Source organism: Vulpes vulpes, chromosome 15 (genome assembly GCF_048418805.1).
Source record: "Vulpes vulpes isolate BD-2025 chromosome 15, VulVul3, whole genome shotgun sequence".
NCBI lineage: Eukaryota > Metazoa > Chordata > Mammalia > Carnivora > Canidae > Vulpes > Vulpes vulpes.
The window spans coordinates 50,457,026-50,476,104 of NC_132794.1; the positions used below are offsets into that span (position 1 = coordinate 50,457,026).

The following is a 19,079-nucleotide window of genomic DNA, read 5'->3' on the forward strand; positions in this document are numbered from 1 at the left end:
CCACTTGGATTTAAAATCTTCAGTATTTCCCAGCTTACTTTTCAATGTCCTACTTTGGCATGTCCTAAGTACATTAGGCCACTGGAGTCTATTTCAGCCCTTCTCACTGCCAACAAAAGCAACCCACCCTCTCCAAAAGCATCCATGGTGGCCACATCCTTGGTAAAGGAAAAAAAATGTTTTATTAATTTGTTACTCCAGGTCCATTTGTAGATGACTAGTTTAAATGAAGTATTCACACTCCTTGAAGGAAAGAAGCTCACTCTGTTCCAGTTTTATTGAGGGGGTGAGCAAAGAAAGCATGTGGAAATAAAATACAAAAGTAATGCTATATTTAGGAAGATTGCTTCCTTATAAGAGTTAGAAGCTTCCAAAATAGAGGATCTAAGAGTCCTTCTTTCCTATCCTCTCCAACAGGTCTTAGTAGTTGAGGGGAGTTCAGCCTTACCTGGTTATCTCTTCTTTCAGGGCAGCAGGATCTGCGGGGTAAAACTTCACTCGGAAACACATGGTGAATGGAGGCTGGGCTGCAGAGACAAAGATGTGCCCATCTCAGGAAAGACCCTTCCCTGAGGCTGACTAGGCTTCCCTCCCCCCTGGGACACACAAGCTTCTGAACTATCATAAGAAAATCGTCACATGTTTAAGGCCAACTTATACCAGGACAGTGGACAATTACCAAGACTTACTAAAAGTGGGAGGTTTCATCCCACCCTCCCCAGGGATGAGGCTTCCCACCTTTTCATGAAGAATACTTACATCTCAATTGCTTCACCACAGACTTCGTAAACTCCAACCAATGCTGAAACAGAGAACACAGAACAAGAAAACCCTAATGAGAAGCAGTAGCAACTCTAACTTGTTTTACCCAAATTAACTAACCAGACAGACTGTAGCCCAGGGTGAAAGCAGCCCCAAAGTTTGTGATTGGTAGGCTTGGAGAAGAGAGGCTAATAGGATTTTCTGAAGAAAGCTCCCCATGGAACCAGCTGTGAAGGGGGAAGAGTTCCAGCTTCAGATACCATTTCTGGGCTTCCCTGGCAATGCTTCCTTCCCAAAGTAGGGTGCCAAAGTTCTGAGCCATATTTCTGGCATGCCAGTAGGCACAAGTGAATGCATGTATGTGTAATGGGGACAAAGCCCTGCCTGTCTTGAGCAGGGAAATGTTGACGGTAGTGGGTTGTGTGTGTTTGTGTTATGTGCCAGCTATATTTTGGCAGGGGTAGGCAGTAGGGACCGAGGTTATTGGTTGTGGCTCTAGAAAGTATTAACAGGTGGAATTTCATAAATCGGTGAGACGGCAGGGATGGCTGGTGCATACTCCATCTTTGTTTGAGTAGAATATTGCCAACCCTTGTGTTAGAGCATACATTCTCAGGATTCCTTGGCATCAGGGATGTTTAAAATCTCAGTCTCATAAGATAACTAACTACAACTAAAGTGTAGAACAGTATCATTTTTCCCTTGGATTTTTGTAGAGGCAGGATAGTAGCAATACATCTTTTCCCATGGTACTTATGTTTGTAGGAAGGAAGCAATGAGGTCATTCTATAACTGTTTCCCAGTTCTTCACAGATGCTTTATAAAATGCATTATTGATGTCTGTTGCTTTTATGCTAATCAGGAAATTTGACGGTTTGCAGAGAGCTACAACTGCTGTTACTTGGGATTTAATTATCTGAAAGTAGATCGAAACTATTAGCTCTGTGAAGGCAGAAAACGGTGTCACCCACCAGTGCCTAGGACAGTGTTCAAGGTGCAGCTATCAAACAGGCGAAGAAGTGGGTCCATTCTGGGTCCACCCCTCCCTCTCTTCTGGCTACTTCCATCTAGTGTAACATCTTGGCAGAATCATCCCTCTGGCCGGAAAGCAGCCAGGGCCGTGCAGACAGCCTCCTGGCCTCCCGCAATTCCCAGCTCTCACCTTCTGGGCTAGGCCGTGGGTCATGCAGTTAATGGACCCACTAAGAGCCAGTTCTTCCATCAGCTCCACATGGATAATCTGGGCTGACATTCTGCTCTCTTGCTTCCTCTGATCTGAGTTCCCACGAGGCTGGCAACTCATTATAGCCACTCAATGTAGTTAAGAGGTCCTTCTCACATTACACGGCCCACCGCGGCTTGGCTTCCCATGGAAGCAAAGGCAAGAGATGAAATTGCATGGAAACAACCGGGGTTCGAGGCTGAGCCTGTGAAGGTGGAGGCCCGTCTGACGGGAGCACACTGGAGTTGTGTACAGTGAGGAGAACATAGCAAGTGTCTGGGGCTCAGTAAACAGAATGCCCCCCAGACACCTGTCTGCTAGATTAAAATAAAGAACCAGTGGAAGAAGGAGAGTACAAGGGAAGACTGTGACGTACTCTCAGCGGAGGGTAGGTGGAGCTGAACGACAAAAGGCTATTCCCCTTGGCCAGAGCTGAAAAGGACTTCAGTGAGAACTCAAGAAAGGCGAGGCTGGAGGAGACAGCAGAGTGATGGGACGGGAGGGGGAAGCTGTCACAGCTTGTGAGAGATTTTAAGGGGTCTAGGAGAGAAATCAAGAGAAACCAGGATCCCAAAAACATAGTGATGGCCAGAGTTACTTACCTTTTGCTGAGGTCTAGCTAAATCTGGGTCCTACAATCACTAGCAAACTGATAACATGAGATTGGGGAGGGAGGGTCAGGAGAAGAGAAAAGAAGGGTCAGAGAGGGGAGTTTCCACCTGTTTTTGGGTCATCGGGCCAACGTGGCACAATCTGTAGGCTCTGGAGGCTTGAAAGGAGAGGCTAAGAGGAGCCTGGAGCCCTGGGCCTGAGCCAGGAATGGGGGAGTGAGGGCAGCTCCTCCAGGAGAGACCATGGGAGTTCCCAGACCCCATGGGGACCTGTGCAGAGCAGGCAGTAAAGGGGTGGATGTGAGCTTGGGTGCTGGTGCCCCAGGGAAAAGGTACATTTTAGGGCCTCACAACCTAAGGGAGCAGAGAGCTTACACACCCATCTCTCCCATGAGTCAGTAGATCTAGGGTGACAATTTTCCCACAACTCTCAAGCACCTTTCCAAGCCTCTCTGCTCTCCTTAACTGGTCAATAAAGTCACACAACTTCAGAAACTATTAGGTATGGATTCAGCATGGAACCTTAGAAAGCACACAGACCCTGGCATCAGATAGCTCTGAGCTGGAGACTGGCAGTGCCACATGCCTTGGCCAAGTTACTGCCTAACCTGAGGTTTTATTTCCTCATCCAGAGAATGGATATTTGACTTGTCTTGATACCTGTCTTATTTGTGTAAGGAGTAAAGAGCATATGGAAAGCCCTTAGCTTAGTGCCTGGTAGAGTTCAGTGCCCACTATACATGGGCTTATGCTCAGTAGGTTTATGCTCAATGCAGAGCCCAGCACACAGGAGCCACCCCATACATGTTTATTTCTCCTTTTCCCATCTCTTTACATTTTTCTGTCTTTTCCTGCTTTTGATCTTTATCCCCTCCACGTACTCTCTTATGTTCTCAAGCACATTTTGACCTAACTAGAAAATAACGAGGATATACCATGTTCCTTTTACTTCATGAGCCACTCTCTTTGGGAGATGAAGAGAACTTGATGTAACTGGCTTTCCTACTTAAGAAGAAACAGCTCAGGCCAAAAAAATAAACAACATGGGGCACCTGGGTGGCTCAGCAGTTGAGTGTCTGCCTTTAGCTCGGGTCATGATCCCAGGGTCCTGGGATCGAGTCCTGCATTGGACTCTCTGCAGGGAGCCTGGTTCTCCCTCTGCCTGTGTCTCTGCCTCTCTCTCTGTGTCTCTCATGAATAAATAAATAAAATCTTAAAAAAAAAACAAAAACAAACAAGAAACCCCCTTGTAAAAATAGTGCATCATTATATGGTGAATGGATACTACAACAGGTGAGGGCATGTAGCTTCTTGGTATCATGGCACTTTTGGGATCTTATACTATGTTCTATAGTAAGGACAGTGTCTATGTCAAGGCAGTAAAGCTTTCATAGGGCAAGGGGCGGACCTTGACACTACTTCCTAAGCAGTGGTGATGCTCAAACTTCTACTGAGCCAGGAGGACCATAATATGTCAGTGAAGAGGACAAGGCTTGTCAAAAGAAAGGAATATAGTCCTTTGGATTCTTTCTTTTTTTTTTTTTTTAAGATTTTATTTATTTATTCATGAGAGACACACAGAGAGGCAGAGACATAGGCAGAGGGAGAAGCAGGCTCCCCAGAGGGAGCCTGATGCAGGACTCCATCCCAGGACCCCAGGATCACAACCAGAGCCAAAGGCAAACACTCAACCACTGAGCCATCCAGGTGTCCCTGGATTCTTTAGGCTGAAGTGTTCAGCATAAAACTCTAAATGTGACCTAGAGACACAGAGACTCAGAGCATCAAAGATCAAAACAACACTGACTCTGGCATGGTGAGGGGCATATCCATTCATTTGTTATCTGTGGTCCTGGACATTGTGGGGGGCTGTGCCTTCTGGGGGCTCTGAGGCCCCTAGTGTGGGAAGAGACAGAACCCATGTTTGGAGCTGTGAAGAAAATCAGTGGACCCATGAAAGGGGGACCCTCTGGGATTTGTGCTGATAATGTCTTTGGAGGATGGTAGACCAGAGGGCGGGGGGAGGGAGGGCGGGTGGGCAGAGGTATAGGAAAGAGAGACACAGGCCTGGATGTTTCTGCATACTTTCCCACTTCAGTGGCGGAGGGGGGGTACCAGCGAATACATACCCACAGAAAGGAAAGAGCTGATGAAAAGAAGTTAGAGGAAGTGCAGGTGTCTGCTGGTGGAGCAGCTGGCCAAAGGGAGAGGGAAAATTTGGCATTCTAAACCATTAACTCACCCACTCATTCCTCCAGCAAATATTTACTTAACGTCCACTACATTCTAGGCCCTATGCTAGTTCTATGGGATATAGTGCTGAGTGAGAGAAAATGCACACAATTGTGGAACTGATATTTTTGCCCAGAACACAGATAATCAAATAGGCAACTACAACATGACATAGTAAGTGCTACAGGAGGGGTAGTACAGGGCACATGGGGCACATAGGAGGGGCCCCTCATTCAGAGTGGGTGTTGGGGAAGAATCCCTGGAAGAAGTAAAAGTCTAAACTGAGACATGACATGTGAGAAGGAGTTAGCCATAAGTGGAGCCAGCCAGAGTGGAGTGTGGAGAAGTGAGGAAAGAGAGAAGAAATGTTCTGGGCAGGGAGACTGTATAGGTGGAGGGCCCCAGCGGGGAGGAGATGCATCAAGGGAGCTGAAGCTAAGAGGGAGCCTGGGGCCTGGGGGTAATGGACCTGTTCTCATACCTGTCTGGAATGTGCCCTGTGTCTGTAGCACCAGCCACATTGTGTAGAACAGAACAGGAACTGCTGCATTTGCAAGATGCTCAAAGGCCCCTATTAGTTTTGGCCCCATCTCTGTCCTGCCCAAACTGGGTTGGTGTGACACTTCAAGTGAGGTCCTTTCTAGGAGGAACTGTATGGTTCAGCTCATTTACTAGAAAGGAGGTGGGAAAGGCTCAGCCTGTGACCTGTGCTCTAAGACCATAACACCAGCCCAGCTGCTCTGCCTACTGGACAGCTTTGGGCAGATCACATCAACCTTCTAGGCTGCCATCTCAGCATCCATGAAACGAGGGGCCACACTAGGTAAGCTCTGCCAACGTGGCTTCCAGATCTCATAACATGATCTGAAGAGGTGACACTCAACTGCAGGGCCTGGGTGGTCCCTGATTCCTGAGGCTAAACTAAAGAGTATGAGTGGCATTTCAAGGACTCAGGCTACTGACCAACCCTCTCCTCCATTTGTGCTTTGAATGTTGACTTACCCGCTGCTTATCGGGGTCCACAAAGCGGATCCCAAAGTAGTCTTTCTCAAGAAGGTTCAGGTGGTGGCAAAGAAGGTCAAACAGGTACTGGCCTTTGGCATCTCTCTGCAAAGAAAGCATGCTCCATTGAAAAATTATAGGGTTTCTTCAGTGTAACCTTGTTTTGATTGTCATTAAAAGTCATTTAGGGGCACCTGGCTAGCTCAGTCCATAGAGCATATGACCTTTGATATCAAGATCTTGAGTTCCAGCCCCACACTGGGCCTAGAGATTACTTAAAGATCATCTCTAAATTGGATGAAGACATGAAAAGGACATGCATCTGTAACTGTGTCTTCCATATTGTGATGCATTAGATAGTCTTTAGATTTCTGAGCTTTTTGCACCTGAAAGGAGCCCAAGAATCCTTCATTCCACAAAGGTGTCACAGAAGTGAGAGGAGAGTCAGGTAAGCCCAATTCCAATCTCAAATGCACGAAGCTTTCCTGAACTAGTGGGAGAAGGGCAAGTCAGTGTGGAATACACAGTCCAGCTGGTCCTGCCTCTAAAGTAGATCTTGAATCCGCCCACTTCTCTCCATCCCCATTACCAACTACATGGTCCAGCCACCACCATCTCTCAGCACCCTCTCTCCTCACAGCAAACAAAGGGATCACGATTTAGACATAGTAACTTTATTTGGACATACAAAAAGATACACTGTGATGAGTAGGTTTCCCTTCCACCCTGGTCAAGGTGTACCTCAGTTCCCCTCCCCAGAAGCAGCCCATTACCAGCTCCTTGTATATTCTTAATGTGGGATTTTATATGTGGGCAAGCCTATATACATATATGGCACTTTTTAAAATATAGTGGCAGCATATTTTATGTTGTATTCTATTTCTTGTGGGTTTTTTTTCCCCCTACTTAGGGTATCTTGTGACTCCTTCTCTGACAGTACATATAGACATGCCTCATGGTTTTTAACTGCTGCAGACCACTGGGATGAACCCACATGTACTTATCTAACTCCATATTAATGGAATTCGCTTCTAATCTGCTATTACAAACAATGTGGCAGTGAGCACACAGAGATCTTTAATTAGGTTACCACTCTTGCTTAACACTGTCAGTGGCTTCCCAATGCTCTCAGAATAAAACCGAAGCTCTAACCACCTCCTCCAAGGCTCTACACATCCTAGCTCTTGTCTCCTGTGAACTCCTCCCAAATCATTCTCCTCACTGCTCGTGGCCACGGCCTCTCTCCTTATTGCTCGGAGGTTTTGTGCCCGTGTCTCTGTATGCCCTCTTCCTGGACTGCCCTTCCTCCGACTCTTCCAATGGTCACTCCTCTCAAGGTCTCAGCTCAAATGTCCCCTCTGCAAAGGTCTTTCCCTTATAGAAGGGCCCCTCCCAATTACAACCTCATTTATCCATGGGACTTACAACAATCTGTAATTATCCTGTTGATTTGTTTCCTTATTTATTGTCTGCTCCCTTTTTATTTTTTTTAATTTTTTAAAAGATTTTATTTATTTATTCAGAGAGACACACACACAGAGAGGCAGAGACACAGGCGGAGGGAGAAGCAAGCTCCATGCAGGAGCCTGACGTGGGACTCGATCCCGGGTCTCCAGGATCACACCCTGGGCTGCAGGCGGCGCTAAACCGCTGCACCACAGGGGCTGCCCATTTGCTCCCTTTTTAGACTATAATTTTCATCAAGCCAGGAGCCTTCCCCCAGAACTTAGCACAGGGCCTGGCATATGGCCGCTAGGTCCTCAACAATTATTCACTGAATAAGCGAATGACTGAATAGAAGGTAGAGGGTTAGCTAAAAGCTTTCATGAAATGTGAGGAAATGAGGCCATTTCTACCCTTTAACCTCTCTCCTTCAGGTACATGTGTCAGTATCCAGGATGAGCTTGGAGGAGAATGACTTGCCGGAATCCATCAGAATATCTGGAGCTCTGCAAGATGGCAATCTCTAGGCCTGTCCCCAGTGGTCTCTGCAGCTCAGTGGAGACGATCATCTCTGGTGGGACTGTGTCTCATTTTGCTTCCCAAATCAAGGTTGACTTATAAAATCCAGAGTATCTCACCTGTGTGAAGGCCAAAGGGCCTGCTACTGCTCCAAGAATGGACAGACCTTTAAGATCCCCATGAAAGGTTTACACCTCACCTCTTCTCCTTCTGTCAGCTCACCCTGTACTTTCCAAGGAGAACTAGGGCAGGATATCCAATCTCTCAACAAATATCTTAAGAAGCTTATCCTTGCAGGATTGGAAGGATGAGTGAGCCAACAGCTCATGTAAGGAAGGCAGTGCCACGTGTGCACCTCCCTTCCTCTTCTGCTGGCCCCACACTCCCTCTTAACAGGATCCCAAGGCAGCCGCCCTGAATCCCACACTCTTTGATCTCCCACTCACAGGACAGACTTGTTATGAATCACGTTGGGACTTCTGGACAATGGGTTACAAACCAGGTTTTTTGGAAAGACTCTGTCAAAAACTGTCTTTTTGGGCAGGGGCTGCCAACTGTCTCCTCACTGATACCCCAGGGTGTGGAAAGAGCTTAAACTCTTTTTTAAGGTTCTTCTGGGAGCAAGGAAATATGTTTAACTCTATCCCAAGGGGCATGTCCTGTATTATTATCTCTCCCAGAGCAACTGGAATAGAGTATTAAGAAACAGTTGCAAATAGTGAATATTTTTCTCTAAAAATTTTACTTTGCATCAGTGTGGCTACTTCATGGTGATCAGCTAGGGTGAGTTTCAGTAGCTGAAGTATGGTTCACTTGCATCCCTTACAACAACCATATTAGCAGGATCCAGGGGGTAGCCATGGGGAAAATGTGCTTGTGTGATAGAAATCACAAGAACTTTTAATGAGAATCATATCTTCCTTAAAAATAATTCATTTTCATGAGCTGGCAACTTGAATACACTCATAGGGATGGACCTTAGCTGGCAAGAACTTTATATTCAGTAGATCCAAACTCAGAGTTCTCCAACTTCACAGGAAGAAAAAGCAAGCAGGACTTTTCTCATCAGATAGTTATGAAAAAAAAATCCCATTATACTTCTCTTTTATTAATAGAAAAGGATCTTTTTCTTGTTATTTTTCAGCATCTGGTGAAACTCCTGCTCCTCACCATGAAGTCATAGTTCCCTCAGGCTTCATTTACTAGTGGTGGATGCACGGCTTTGAGCTACTGGGCTCTTATGAAGCCTAATGAAGAGAAGCATCTTCCTCTGCTGTTTCTCCAAGGCTGGAGGGTGAGAGATGAGGGGAATGGGGAGAGAGGTCGGCACAGAGTCCCTCCTTATGGCAGAATTACATGAAATTTAAATTCCCAGCAGAAGCACAAAGATAGAATCAATTCAGAACACTGTTGTGGCACCTTTCAGAGGGTTACAGCCTGCCCCTCTCTTGGAGCACTCATGCCAGGGCCTGGTGGAGTGGCCCAGGACAGCCTTCACATAGGGAGTCACACTGAGACTGAACCAGTTGGTGAACCATCATGGTGGCCTCCCTACAACAAGCCACTGGCAGGGGCAAGTGGAGGAATTTTAAACTTCCTGGCCTTCTACTTTCAGGTGCCAGCCAGCTGTGTCCCAGGATTCTCTCTTTATGGTCTCCCTGCATTAAGTCTGGGGCTTTCTGGAATATTCTGTGGAAGCCATGTCTTCTCTTTTGGCGGGATGGTAAAGTCTAGTGAGTACTATCTTCTTTTCCCTTTGCCTGCAATTTCTCTGATGCTATAAACTAAGCTATGTGTTGTGTGCTGAATGTTGTGCCATCGATTACACTGGAGAAACAGGCACTTGCGTTGACGGGTGATTACTGTTTAGTCACAAAGTCGGGGCTCCAAGCCTGAGAATGTTTATCTTCAGGACAAGTGAGCTGAGGCAGAGCACCCAAATCCAGCTAAACCTCTGAGGTTATTCTCTTCCCAAAGATATTACTGGGTCAAAATAACTTACTAAGGATCCATTTAAAAATAAATTTATGTTTTGTGGACCACAATAGTACCTGTCTGAAAATAGTACCTAGTAGTATTTGAAAATATAGTGCATACACATGCAACCATTTACTCTCTCTATATGGTGTGCAGAATGATGGATGAATTCCTTAGAATCATTATGCAACTCTGAGGTTGGGGGAATTCATATTCTTGATCCTCCCTGGAGCTCCTGGCTCTGGTTCTCTATTCTTTAGGGAAAAGACTGAGGCAGCAAGCAGTAAGCAAGCATCCACCAGTGACCTAAACTATTCAAGGTTAATTGCATTTTCTGCTACATAATGAATAACTTCGGACAGGAGAGCAGCTTTATTTTAACCCATTGTGGGGCCAATTCCATGGACTCTGGCACAGTACATCCTGATAAGAGGGGCTAACATGTGGAAAGCCCCCCGCACTCATTAGGCCTCATCTCATTTAATAAGCTTACCTGTGAGGGAGGCAGATTTTAAGTGTAAACTATGTGAGTCTTGAAGAGGGCAAGAGCGATCACAGCTTTCTCAGGCCCTGGGCCATGTGCTATTAAATTGGAACTGGCCATGGTTTCATGGACCCTTGGAGAAGGCAGACATGAGATGGAGGGTAGTAGGCAGTGGGTACCTGCAGTCCAAAAGCACAAGAGCCCAGGGGTGTCAAGAGGCCATGCCAAGGAGGGCATGCCTAGAGAAGAAGGCAAGAGCTAAACAAGTTATCCTCAGGGACCTGAGAGGAAAGAATGTGGCACCAGGGGTGGGATAGCATCACAGCCTCTGTTCTAGCTTAGCTTTATAGTTAAATTTTTTATAGGCCAAAGAAAAACTGCTTTCTGTATTAGTATCCTCTGAAGGCATGTGTGTGTCAATGCCTGCCAGGTTCAGGAGCAGATTATGTGCAGTGCACTTCAACGTCACAGAGGAACAGCAACAGTAGCTCAATTTCTCAGGGCTATGGCATCAGTGAACCGAGCCCCAAAGTGTGAATCAATTACTGGGGTGCAGTCCTGCCTGTGTTCACACACAACCAGCCCAACTTTCTGAGGTGGAGGGAGGACAAGGGACACAAGTGCTAACAGTAGGGCCCCAGATTTCCTAACCTCAGCACCTTTCACAATAATTTACATTTTCTTTGAAGGGAGGGAACCCCTGCTGAGCAACTGGCTCTGGAGCCCACTTTTCTTGCTTAGTCGTAAACCAACAAAATCTGTCCAGGAACTGCTGAGGGTGCAGCTAGAAAGCAGCCAAGCTCACTCTGGGAGAATACAAAGAAGTTAATTCCAGGGAGAAATGCAGCCATACTATCTTTGCAGCAGGTCACACCTCAAATGCAGCAGAGTCATAGGGTGAACCAGACCGGGCATACTCTCAGCTCGTTATTACTCTCAGAAAAGACAGACTCCAGAACTCAGCAGTTAGGCTGGGAAGGATGGGACCCATGTAGGTACTAGATATCAAGACCATGTGTCAGGAGCAGTGTGGCCAGGGGAGCCAGGTGGCCATGTGGCTTCTGGGGGGTGAGGCCAGACTCCCAAGTGGAGGAAGTCAGAGTTCAGAAGGAGAGAACAGTACTCAGTCTGACTCCTGCAGCCACTGGCCTCACCTAATTCTTTTTTCTTTTTTTAAGATTTTATTTATTTACTTACTCATGAGACACACACACACACACACACACACACACACAGAGGCAGAGACACAGGCAGAGGGAGAAGCAGGCTCCGTGCAGGAAGCCCGATGTGGGACTCGGTCCCGGGTCTCCAGGATCATGCCCTGGACTGAAGATGGCACTAAACTGCTGCCTGGCCTCACCTAATTCTTAATAAAGATAGCAACTTCCTGCCCCAATACTATCTCCTCCAAGTCTACATGCAAATCGAGGGAGTTGGGTGATTTTTTATGATGCAAATAAATATCTGTAGGTTCAGATTCCAGGCATGGTGCCTCAGGGAGTCCTGTTGGCAGTCCTTGCTCAGGTCAGAGAACTGGCTTAGCTCATTGCCACATGGTGTGGCATGCAGAGGATGTGCACATGATGGTGGGGACAACACGTTCAGTCTGCAGCATGGAGGTCACTGTGTGCAAGCAAATGTCATGGGAAGGAGAACTAAGCGCTCTGTCGGCACAGATGGCTAAAGCAGACTCAACAAGATCAATGACGACCCTCTGAGCAGAACCTTCAACCTGCTGTTGTATAGTTTATGAGAGCAGCGCTAATGAGAAGTCTAGACTTATTGAGATATCAATGATGATCCTTCAAGAGTCAAGGTGTGGGCAGCCTTGGTGGCACAGCGGTTTAGAGCCGCCTGCAGCCTGGGGTGTGATCCTGGAGACCTGGGATCGAGTCCCACATTGGGCTCCCTGCATGGAGCCTGCTTCTCCCTCCGCCTGTGTCTCTGCCTCTCTCTTCACTCTCTCTGAATGAATGAATAAATAGATCTTAAAAAAAAAAAAAGACTATAAAAAAAAAAAGAGTCAAGGCATCCTCATGCCTCTGTGGGTTCCTTGTGCCCAGTGAAGTTCCTGGAATGGAAAAAACTCTGAGCTGGGCCTGAGAAAAAGCAAATTTATCTATCTTTCCCATAGTGAGGCCACTCTCACAAGTGATGCGACTCTCAGAAGCATCGCTGTTAATTGCTATTGACTGAATACGTTTTGGTTGTATTTTTCCAGCCAGTGCTGAATATCTCAGTGGACTAGTCATGTCACAGCTGCAGAATTACTGAAAACTCAGCCAGGCTTGTTAGAAAAAACTCAGTACTTTGTATTTTTGTATTTTGCAAAGCTTATATTCTCTCTTACACACAACACACACCCCCCTTCATACAACTATGCCTCTCATAATATGTTGCTTCAGATAACTTGTAAAGAAAAAGCCCAGCATTTTGGGGCAAACAGAACTTCCCTCACCCTCAACCCTAAAGATAGTTTAACAACTCATTTTATTGCTTCCTTGTTGTCTTTTGCAAAAGGCAAATGCCCATGTTATTTGGAAAATCTCGGCATTTCTGGGGCTGTAGGGAGTGGCTTGGGTGGCCAGGGTCAGGATAAATACAGCAGCCTTACCAATCTAACTGGTTCTTTTAACCCTGTATCTATTCCTTCAATTTTCCTCCCTCCTAGCAGAAAACTGTTTATTTGCCTGTACCAATGAAACATGATGGATTCTGAGCTGGACCAGCCCATAAATGAAAGAGGCCAGGATTTGAGTCCTAGCACAGTCTCCTTTTCAGCTATCCTATTGGGTCACTTGTGTTCCCTAGAAGTTGAGATGGAGGTAAAGGGAGTAGAGAGGTAAAGGGCTCTGGGAAGGTGGAGGCCCTGGGGATGAGCACCAGCCTCGAAGGCAGGGTCCTGCTCTGCCACTTCTCAGCTTGTGACTTCAGACCTATCCCCTGATCTGTCCAAACTTTCATTTCTTTATGTATAAGACACAGTTAATACTACATCTCTCAAAGGATTATTGTGAGGCTTAAAACAAGAGACATAATATATATAAAAACCCTGTGTATTTTTCCTATCAAATTCCTCTGCTTCCTGTGAGCTGTTCTTTCTTTAGGTTGAATGGACTTGAACATGACAAGGTGTTAACAATGATACACTGCACTCATGGGACAGAAGCCAGTCCTCCCTGGACAAGAACGCTCAGGTGGGTTCTCGTTATATACCTGTGCATTGTACCCTGGCTTAGGGGATGGCCACCATTTTGGAAATCTGCCCCACAGGGCTCTTTTTTTTTAAATTTTTTTTTAAATTTTTATTTATTTATGATAGTCACAGAGAGAGAGAGAGAGGCAGAGACACAGGCAGAGGGAGAAGCAGGCTCCATGCACCGGGAGCCCGATGTGGGATTCGATCCCGGGTCTCCAGGATCGCGCCCTGGGCCAAAGGCAGGCGCCAAACTGCTGCGCCACCCAGGGATCCCCCCCACAGGGCTCTTAAAGAATGGATGTGCACTTTCTCCAAACCTTAAGACTATTATCCCAAGACTAGGTCAGAAGAATAGAAAATATCAAATATATGCCATCAACCCAAATCCCCCAGGGTCCTGATAGCTTCTATTCAGTGCCATGGAGACAAAGGAAGAGCTTCTTACCACATGCTCTTGACATGTTCCTAACATTTGGGAAGGAGGAGCTGAGTGAGATGGGGATGAGATATGACACAATTCCAATAGCCACTATACCTTTTGGTGCCTTGGCATTAATTATAATAAAAAGAAAAAAGTATTTGGCAAAATATATTTCATTAAATTAACCCAGAGCCTCTCTCTCTCTCAAAAAAACATAACTAGTTCTCTCTGGTGTTAAAGCTAAGGAAGCTAATTCTTGTCTAGACTCATCCCCCTCGGAATCCTTAGGTGGCTGCCCAACCTGTTAGCGTGTAAAAGGGGAGGGATGGATAAGTAGAGCCCATAACTCTCTGATTGGAGTCCTGAGTTCTCCAGAGCTCATTCAGCCACTCATAGCCACTGGCGTTCCCAGCTAGGACAGACAAGGCATGCTCATTGCCTCTCTTGAGAAGGAGGCCAGGGCCTCCCTCAAAAAGTCCCTCATCAGAACAGTGAGAGCTCTGAGGTAGGATGCCAGGGCCTAACTCTGTGAGGTCTGTGGTCCCACTGATGGCCCCACATCTATGAGTGCCTCCCTTCCCAGCACTAAGTGGAAATAATCTCACTGGTACAACACAACTGACAGTCCTGGGACAGAAGTGAGACAGCTGGGGCCAGGGGCCAAACAGATGGTAGAGATATGGCTTACTGTACAAATGTTGAGGCCTAGGAAAGCAATACAACAAATCCCAAATCTCCCAAAAGTGGCTGTTCCTGTGGAGGAAGAGGATGGGGTGGGGTAAGGTAGGAGGCAGATGACAACTCACTTAAAAACAGGGCTTCCTTGGTAAACAACAAATTCAGAACCATACCATGCTCTGGACCAGTGGTTCTCAAGCTTCAGCCTCTATCACCTCAAGAGTTGTTAAAACAGAATCCTGGGCTGCTGTCCTAGAGTTGCTGGCTCAGTGGCTCTGGGGTGGGGCCTGATAATGTGCATTTCTAACATGTTCCTGGGTGATGCTGCTGCTAGTGGTGGATCAGTGGACTAGATCAACCCTTCCCTCGCACTGGTTGGTCCCAACCAGCTCTGGGAGCAAAGACTGCAGGGAGGGGGGAGAAAAAGTAGGTATTTGGACTTCACAACAGCCCAGCTCTGGCAGCCAAGTTCTCATTCGTGTTCAGCCCTCATGGTATCACATACCAAGAGTACAGACTTCAGAGCATTAGGCTTGCAAGTGAAGTGCTACAGAGAATTCTGCTCCTTCCTGCCAGGTTTTCAAATTCTGCCTTTCATAACAGTGGGCAGCTGCCCAATTCTGGCTGGAAAGTTCAAGTCCCCAATTACCATTTACTTTTGATGGCTAAGTAGTTCAAAACTCACTGCACTTTTGACACAAACTAGATCATTGCAAAATAAGGCTTGCACTTATCCTCAAACCTAGTTCAGAGAACAAGTTCTTTCCCAGCCCAATTCTGCTGTCATTGGCAGAAGTCTCTTTCAGGACATTTCCCCTCCTGGCCTCTGGGGTCTCTTGTCTAGGAGGTGGGTTAGGAGCTGCCCCAGACCTCTGCCTACTGCTGCCTTTCCTCTGTCCCTATGCTCTTCTAGTGTCTCAGACTTCCATCTCAGCTGCTGTGACCAACCTTCTTCCTGTCTCTTTTCCAAGAGAGGATCCAGCTGGTCCTCCACTGAGGGTGGGGAAATGGGTTGGTACAGAATATGTGCCCTGGAGATGCATTCCATGCCAAGAAGGCAAATCTTCTGTGTTCAGTATAGTTGGGGAGTTGGGGTTGGGGGCTGGAGGGAAGTGAGTGATGGGAGAAAGGAAAGGCAAATTCCCAGGCAACTCATTTTCCTCTATGAGCTTTGGTTTCCCTCTGTATAAATGATCCCATATTCCCCTATGTGCCCCAAGTCTCTGATTCTGTTATTAGTTGACCAGAGTAATCATACTCCAGGCCCATCTTCTCTTCAATGAGGATTTAAAAAGTTTAACAAAAAAGGCTAAACATGTAGCTGTAGAAGGTAGAGGTTTAACACATTTATCACTAGCTTAATTAATTTAAAAAACTCAAGGCTGTTGCTCAAAGTAAATGGAAAGAGTAACTAAACAGAATTCATTCAATTCTAGAAACTGCCTCTAGCAGGCCTGAGACAGTGAAGGCCATTGTGTGAAACTATTATCTTACTATGAGTCTGGTCATTTTATATTCCACTGTGAGCGATGGAAAAATTCTATTAGATCATCCATTGCACATCTCTGGCCTCACACAGTGAGGACTGTTGGAGAATCTTCTCAGAATGGATGCTGAGACTCTACCTCCCTCTCCTCTCCAAGCCTACTGTTTCCTCAACTATAACCAGAGTGGCACCGGACTTCTGAATTTTGATATGCAAGGGCCTTAGGGTGACAGTCTGGCTATTTTATTTGGATAGCCCTGTATATAAGATTTACTCTTCAACTGTCCAATAAGGAAGTGATAGGGAATGACAGAGATGGGAAGGGGCTAACAAAGTATCCCTTCTAACATCATCCTGCGCTGTCCTAAATTTACTCAGAGGCAGAGCCTCTGAACCAGGGCTAAGGTAAAAGCTGAAGGTGTGCTTTGAGGCAAGTGTCCCTGGGTCCATGACTTGTTAGTTTCCCGAGGGTTCTCCCAGGTAAATGCCTCAGTAGCTGAACAGTAACAGGTACCTCTTGGTCTATAAATAATTCTTGGGCTTGGAAATGTATGTGGTAACATGCACTGAGGGATGACCAGATCCCCAAGGCATCAGGTAAAACCATGGTCTGGGACTTGCTGTGTGATGGAGAAAACAGATGAAGGAGGCAAGACTTCTAGAAGTATGTTGCTGCTCCTCTGCAGTTTTTCAGCCTGAAGAGCAGGAGTGAGAGCAGAGAAGTGAGGAGTCAGGAGCCGTGAGCCCAGCAGCAGCCTCAAGGCCTCTGGCACCTCCCTGTCATCTCTGTGCCTCTGTATAGCAAGGCCACCAACATTCAAACCAAGAGTCCCCTGAGGGCTGCATAGCAACACCGGTCAAGATATCCCTCCTGAAAAAAAATCTTGCACATCTGCTGCAAGCTAAATATTGTGTAATTTGAAGGCCAAACAGTGGATGACAAACCACTGGGACACTTAGTTCAATATATATCTATTGAGAGCTTCCCTTGAACCAGGCACTGCTTGCATTCTCAGGGTTGCAGAGATAGGGGATTTAGAGACATGAAAAAGTGACTGCTCTGTTCTGCTGCCCCTCCCATCCACATGTCCATATTTCTCTCCATTACCAGGAGAGATGGACATGTGGTATCAGTGTTTTTACTCATGGTGCACAGCTCAATGCCTTGTACATGATCCTCAGAAAGCGCTGTTGGTTAGCTACTACATGATATGACCATGCTGATGGCTCCTCCCTCTGGGGCCAACTTCTAATACTCACTGAGATCAGGGTATTAAAGAACAGAGAAGGATAATGTTGACATGAGACTGTTCCTGGAGATGGAGTCCCTATCCAAAGCAGAGCCTCACTTAACCCTGGAAATTCATTGCAGGATTGGCTTCCCAGATATTGCCTTTTGTCTAGTTTTCTGATTTTACCTCCATAGGCTCTACTTGAGTGGGACAAGAAACTCCCAGCCTAAATGCCACTGGGCACCAGAAAGGTGCCTATAGTACAGCCCAGCTCCAAAATAACTGTTTAGGCCACAGTCATTAGAAAGGAAAACATGAGTCTCCTTCCAGGAAGGTCTCTAGCTGAGTCCTTGCCATTGGAAAGGGAATTAAAAGTTCAATACTGGAAAAAGACTAATCATTATATCTGCTTAATTATATTGATGTGAATATCATAGCCAAGTTCTTTATAGGCAGTCAATCTTAGAAAACATTTACATGCTCCTAAGCTCACATGGAATAGATTTAGAGTGTTTTTAACTTCTGGAAATTATCAAATGCTTTTCTATGGCAAATTCTACATGTCTCCAGGGATTTCCACATTCCTTTACAGTTTTTATGATGCTTTCCCTGTCTTTCTAAAATATTTCCTGACACCTGGCTAAGGTGCCATTGGATCTTCTTAAGGCTTCAGCTTCTTAGACCAATGGGTGATTAATAACACAAGATTAGATACCTGCCTTATCCCTTGTCACAGATTAGGTTCCTCAGGAAGTAGAGACTCTGGAATAAAGTTAGCGTGCTGGACATTTTTAAGAAGTGCTCTTGGGATCAATGCCTATGGAAAAGAGTGGAGGAGGGCTGGTGTAGGCAGGGGGAGAAGCTGAGTTGTGATGCAGCCCTGGTGTTGACCAGGTGATCCATGGGGAGCTGTGGAGTTAGAATGGCCATTCAGAATTGTGTCAAGTTGAGCCAAAATAGCCCAGCCTTTTGTACCCCTTCTTGGGTATAAAATCACTGGATGTGAACCACTGCCAACAGTACTCCCAGGGGGACTGGTGGGATGTCAGAATCCATCACGTCATTCTCGACACAAAGCCAAAATCATAACTGCCATTTCCCAAGAGCCTACCATGTGCAAAGCATTCTACCAGCATTATCTCTAACACTAACAATAATTCCACAAGGAATGTTTCTATTAACCCCATTTTACAAAAGAGGAAACTTGGTCTTGGTGGAGTTACATGACATGTCTTAAGACCATGCGGCTAGTTTGTGGGACTCATACCCAGGCCTTCCTTGCTCCAGAGTTCACACTCTATTATGCTAAACTCCCATCCTTTGATTTTCTCATATGGTCCCTGTGGAAGTAATCTATAATCCTATCCTTCTACGCAGGTCTGGGTTGGCTTTATAATCCTCTGTATATCAAAATGTATAGTTAAGTCCATTGCTTGAATTCTTTTCTTAATTCTTTGAATCTCTTAGATTTTCCTGTTGGAAAAAAGTACAGATGCAGGGTTCTCCATGAGGGCACACTAAGGGAGAAATCCTCAAAACCAATAGGAAACCAGTAACATAGTCACCAAAATTTGAAGATGAGGAAGAAAAAATTAGGTGCATCTAAGGTCAGATTTCTTTTTTTTTTTTAGATTTTTTTGGATCAGAACATTTCCAAATTTCTACATCCTAGAGATTAGGTATCAGCTAGTAACCAATTCCAAATGCCACAGACTGGGGAGCTGAGGCTGGAGTTGGGTGTAACATGAGAGATCACAGATACTCTTTCTATACCCCCAAAGGCTGTTATCAATCTTGTGCTTCCCTTGTAC

General features: G+C 46.0%; 1 protein-coding gene and 1 long non-coding RNA gene across 7 annotated transcripts in view; one reads left to right on the plus strand and one right to left on the minus strand.

Annotated features, from left to right (window-relative positions):
* FRMD5 (FERM domain containing 5) overlaps positions 1-19,079 on the minus strand; it is a 316,219-nt gene that overhangs the window by 40,813 nt on the left and 256,327 nt on the right. For all 6 annotated transcript variants that reach the window (XM_025998621.2, XM_072740698.1, XM_025998620.2 and 3 more), the window contains exons 2-4: positions 5,830-5,934; positions 760-802; positions 449-527 (exon numbers count right to left, since the gene is read on the minus strand). In XM_025998621.2, the coding sequence (XP_025854406.2) occupies positions 449-527; positions 760-802; positions 5,830-5,934 (227 nt within the window). The remainder of the gene's footprint in view (positions 1-448; positions 528-759; positions 803-5,829; positions 5,935-19,079) is intronic.
* LOC112920019 (uncharacterized) overlaps positions 6,738-19,079 on the plus strand; it is a 39,457-nt gene continuing 27,115 nt past the window's right edge. The window contains exons 1-4 of the long non-coding RNA XR_011997653.1: positions 6,738-7,846; positions 8,936-9,085; positions 9,407-9,524; positions 13,360-13,449. This is a non-coding gene — a long non-coding RNA (uncharacterized lncRNA). The remainder of the gene's footprint in view (positions 7,847-8,935; positions 9,086-9,406; positions 9,525-13,359; positions 13,450-19,079) is intronic.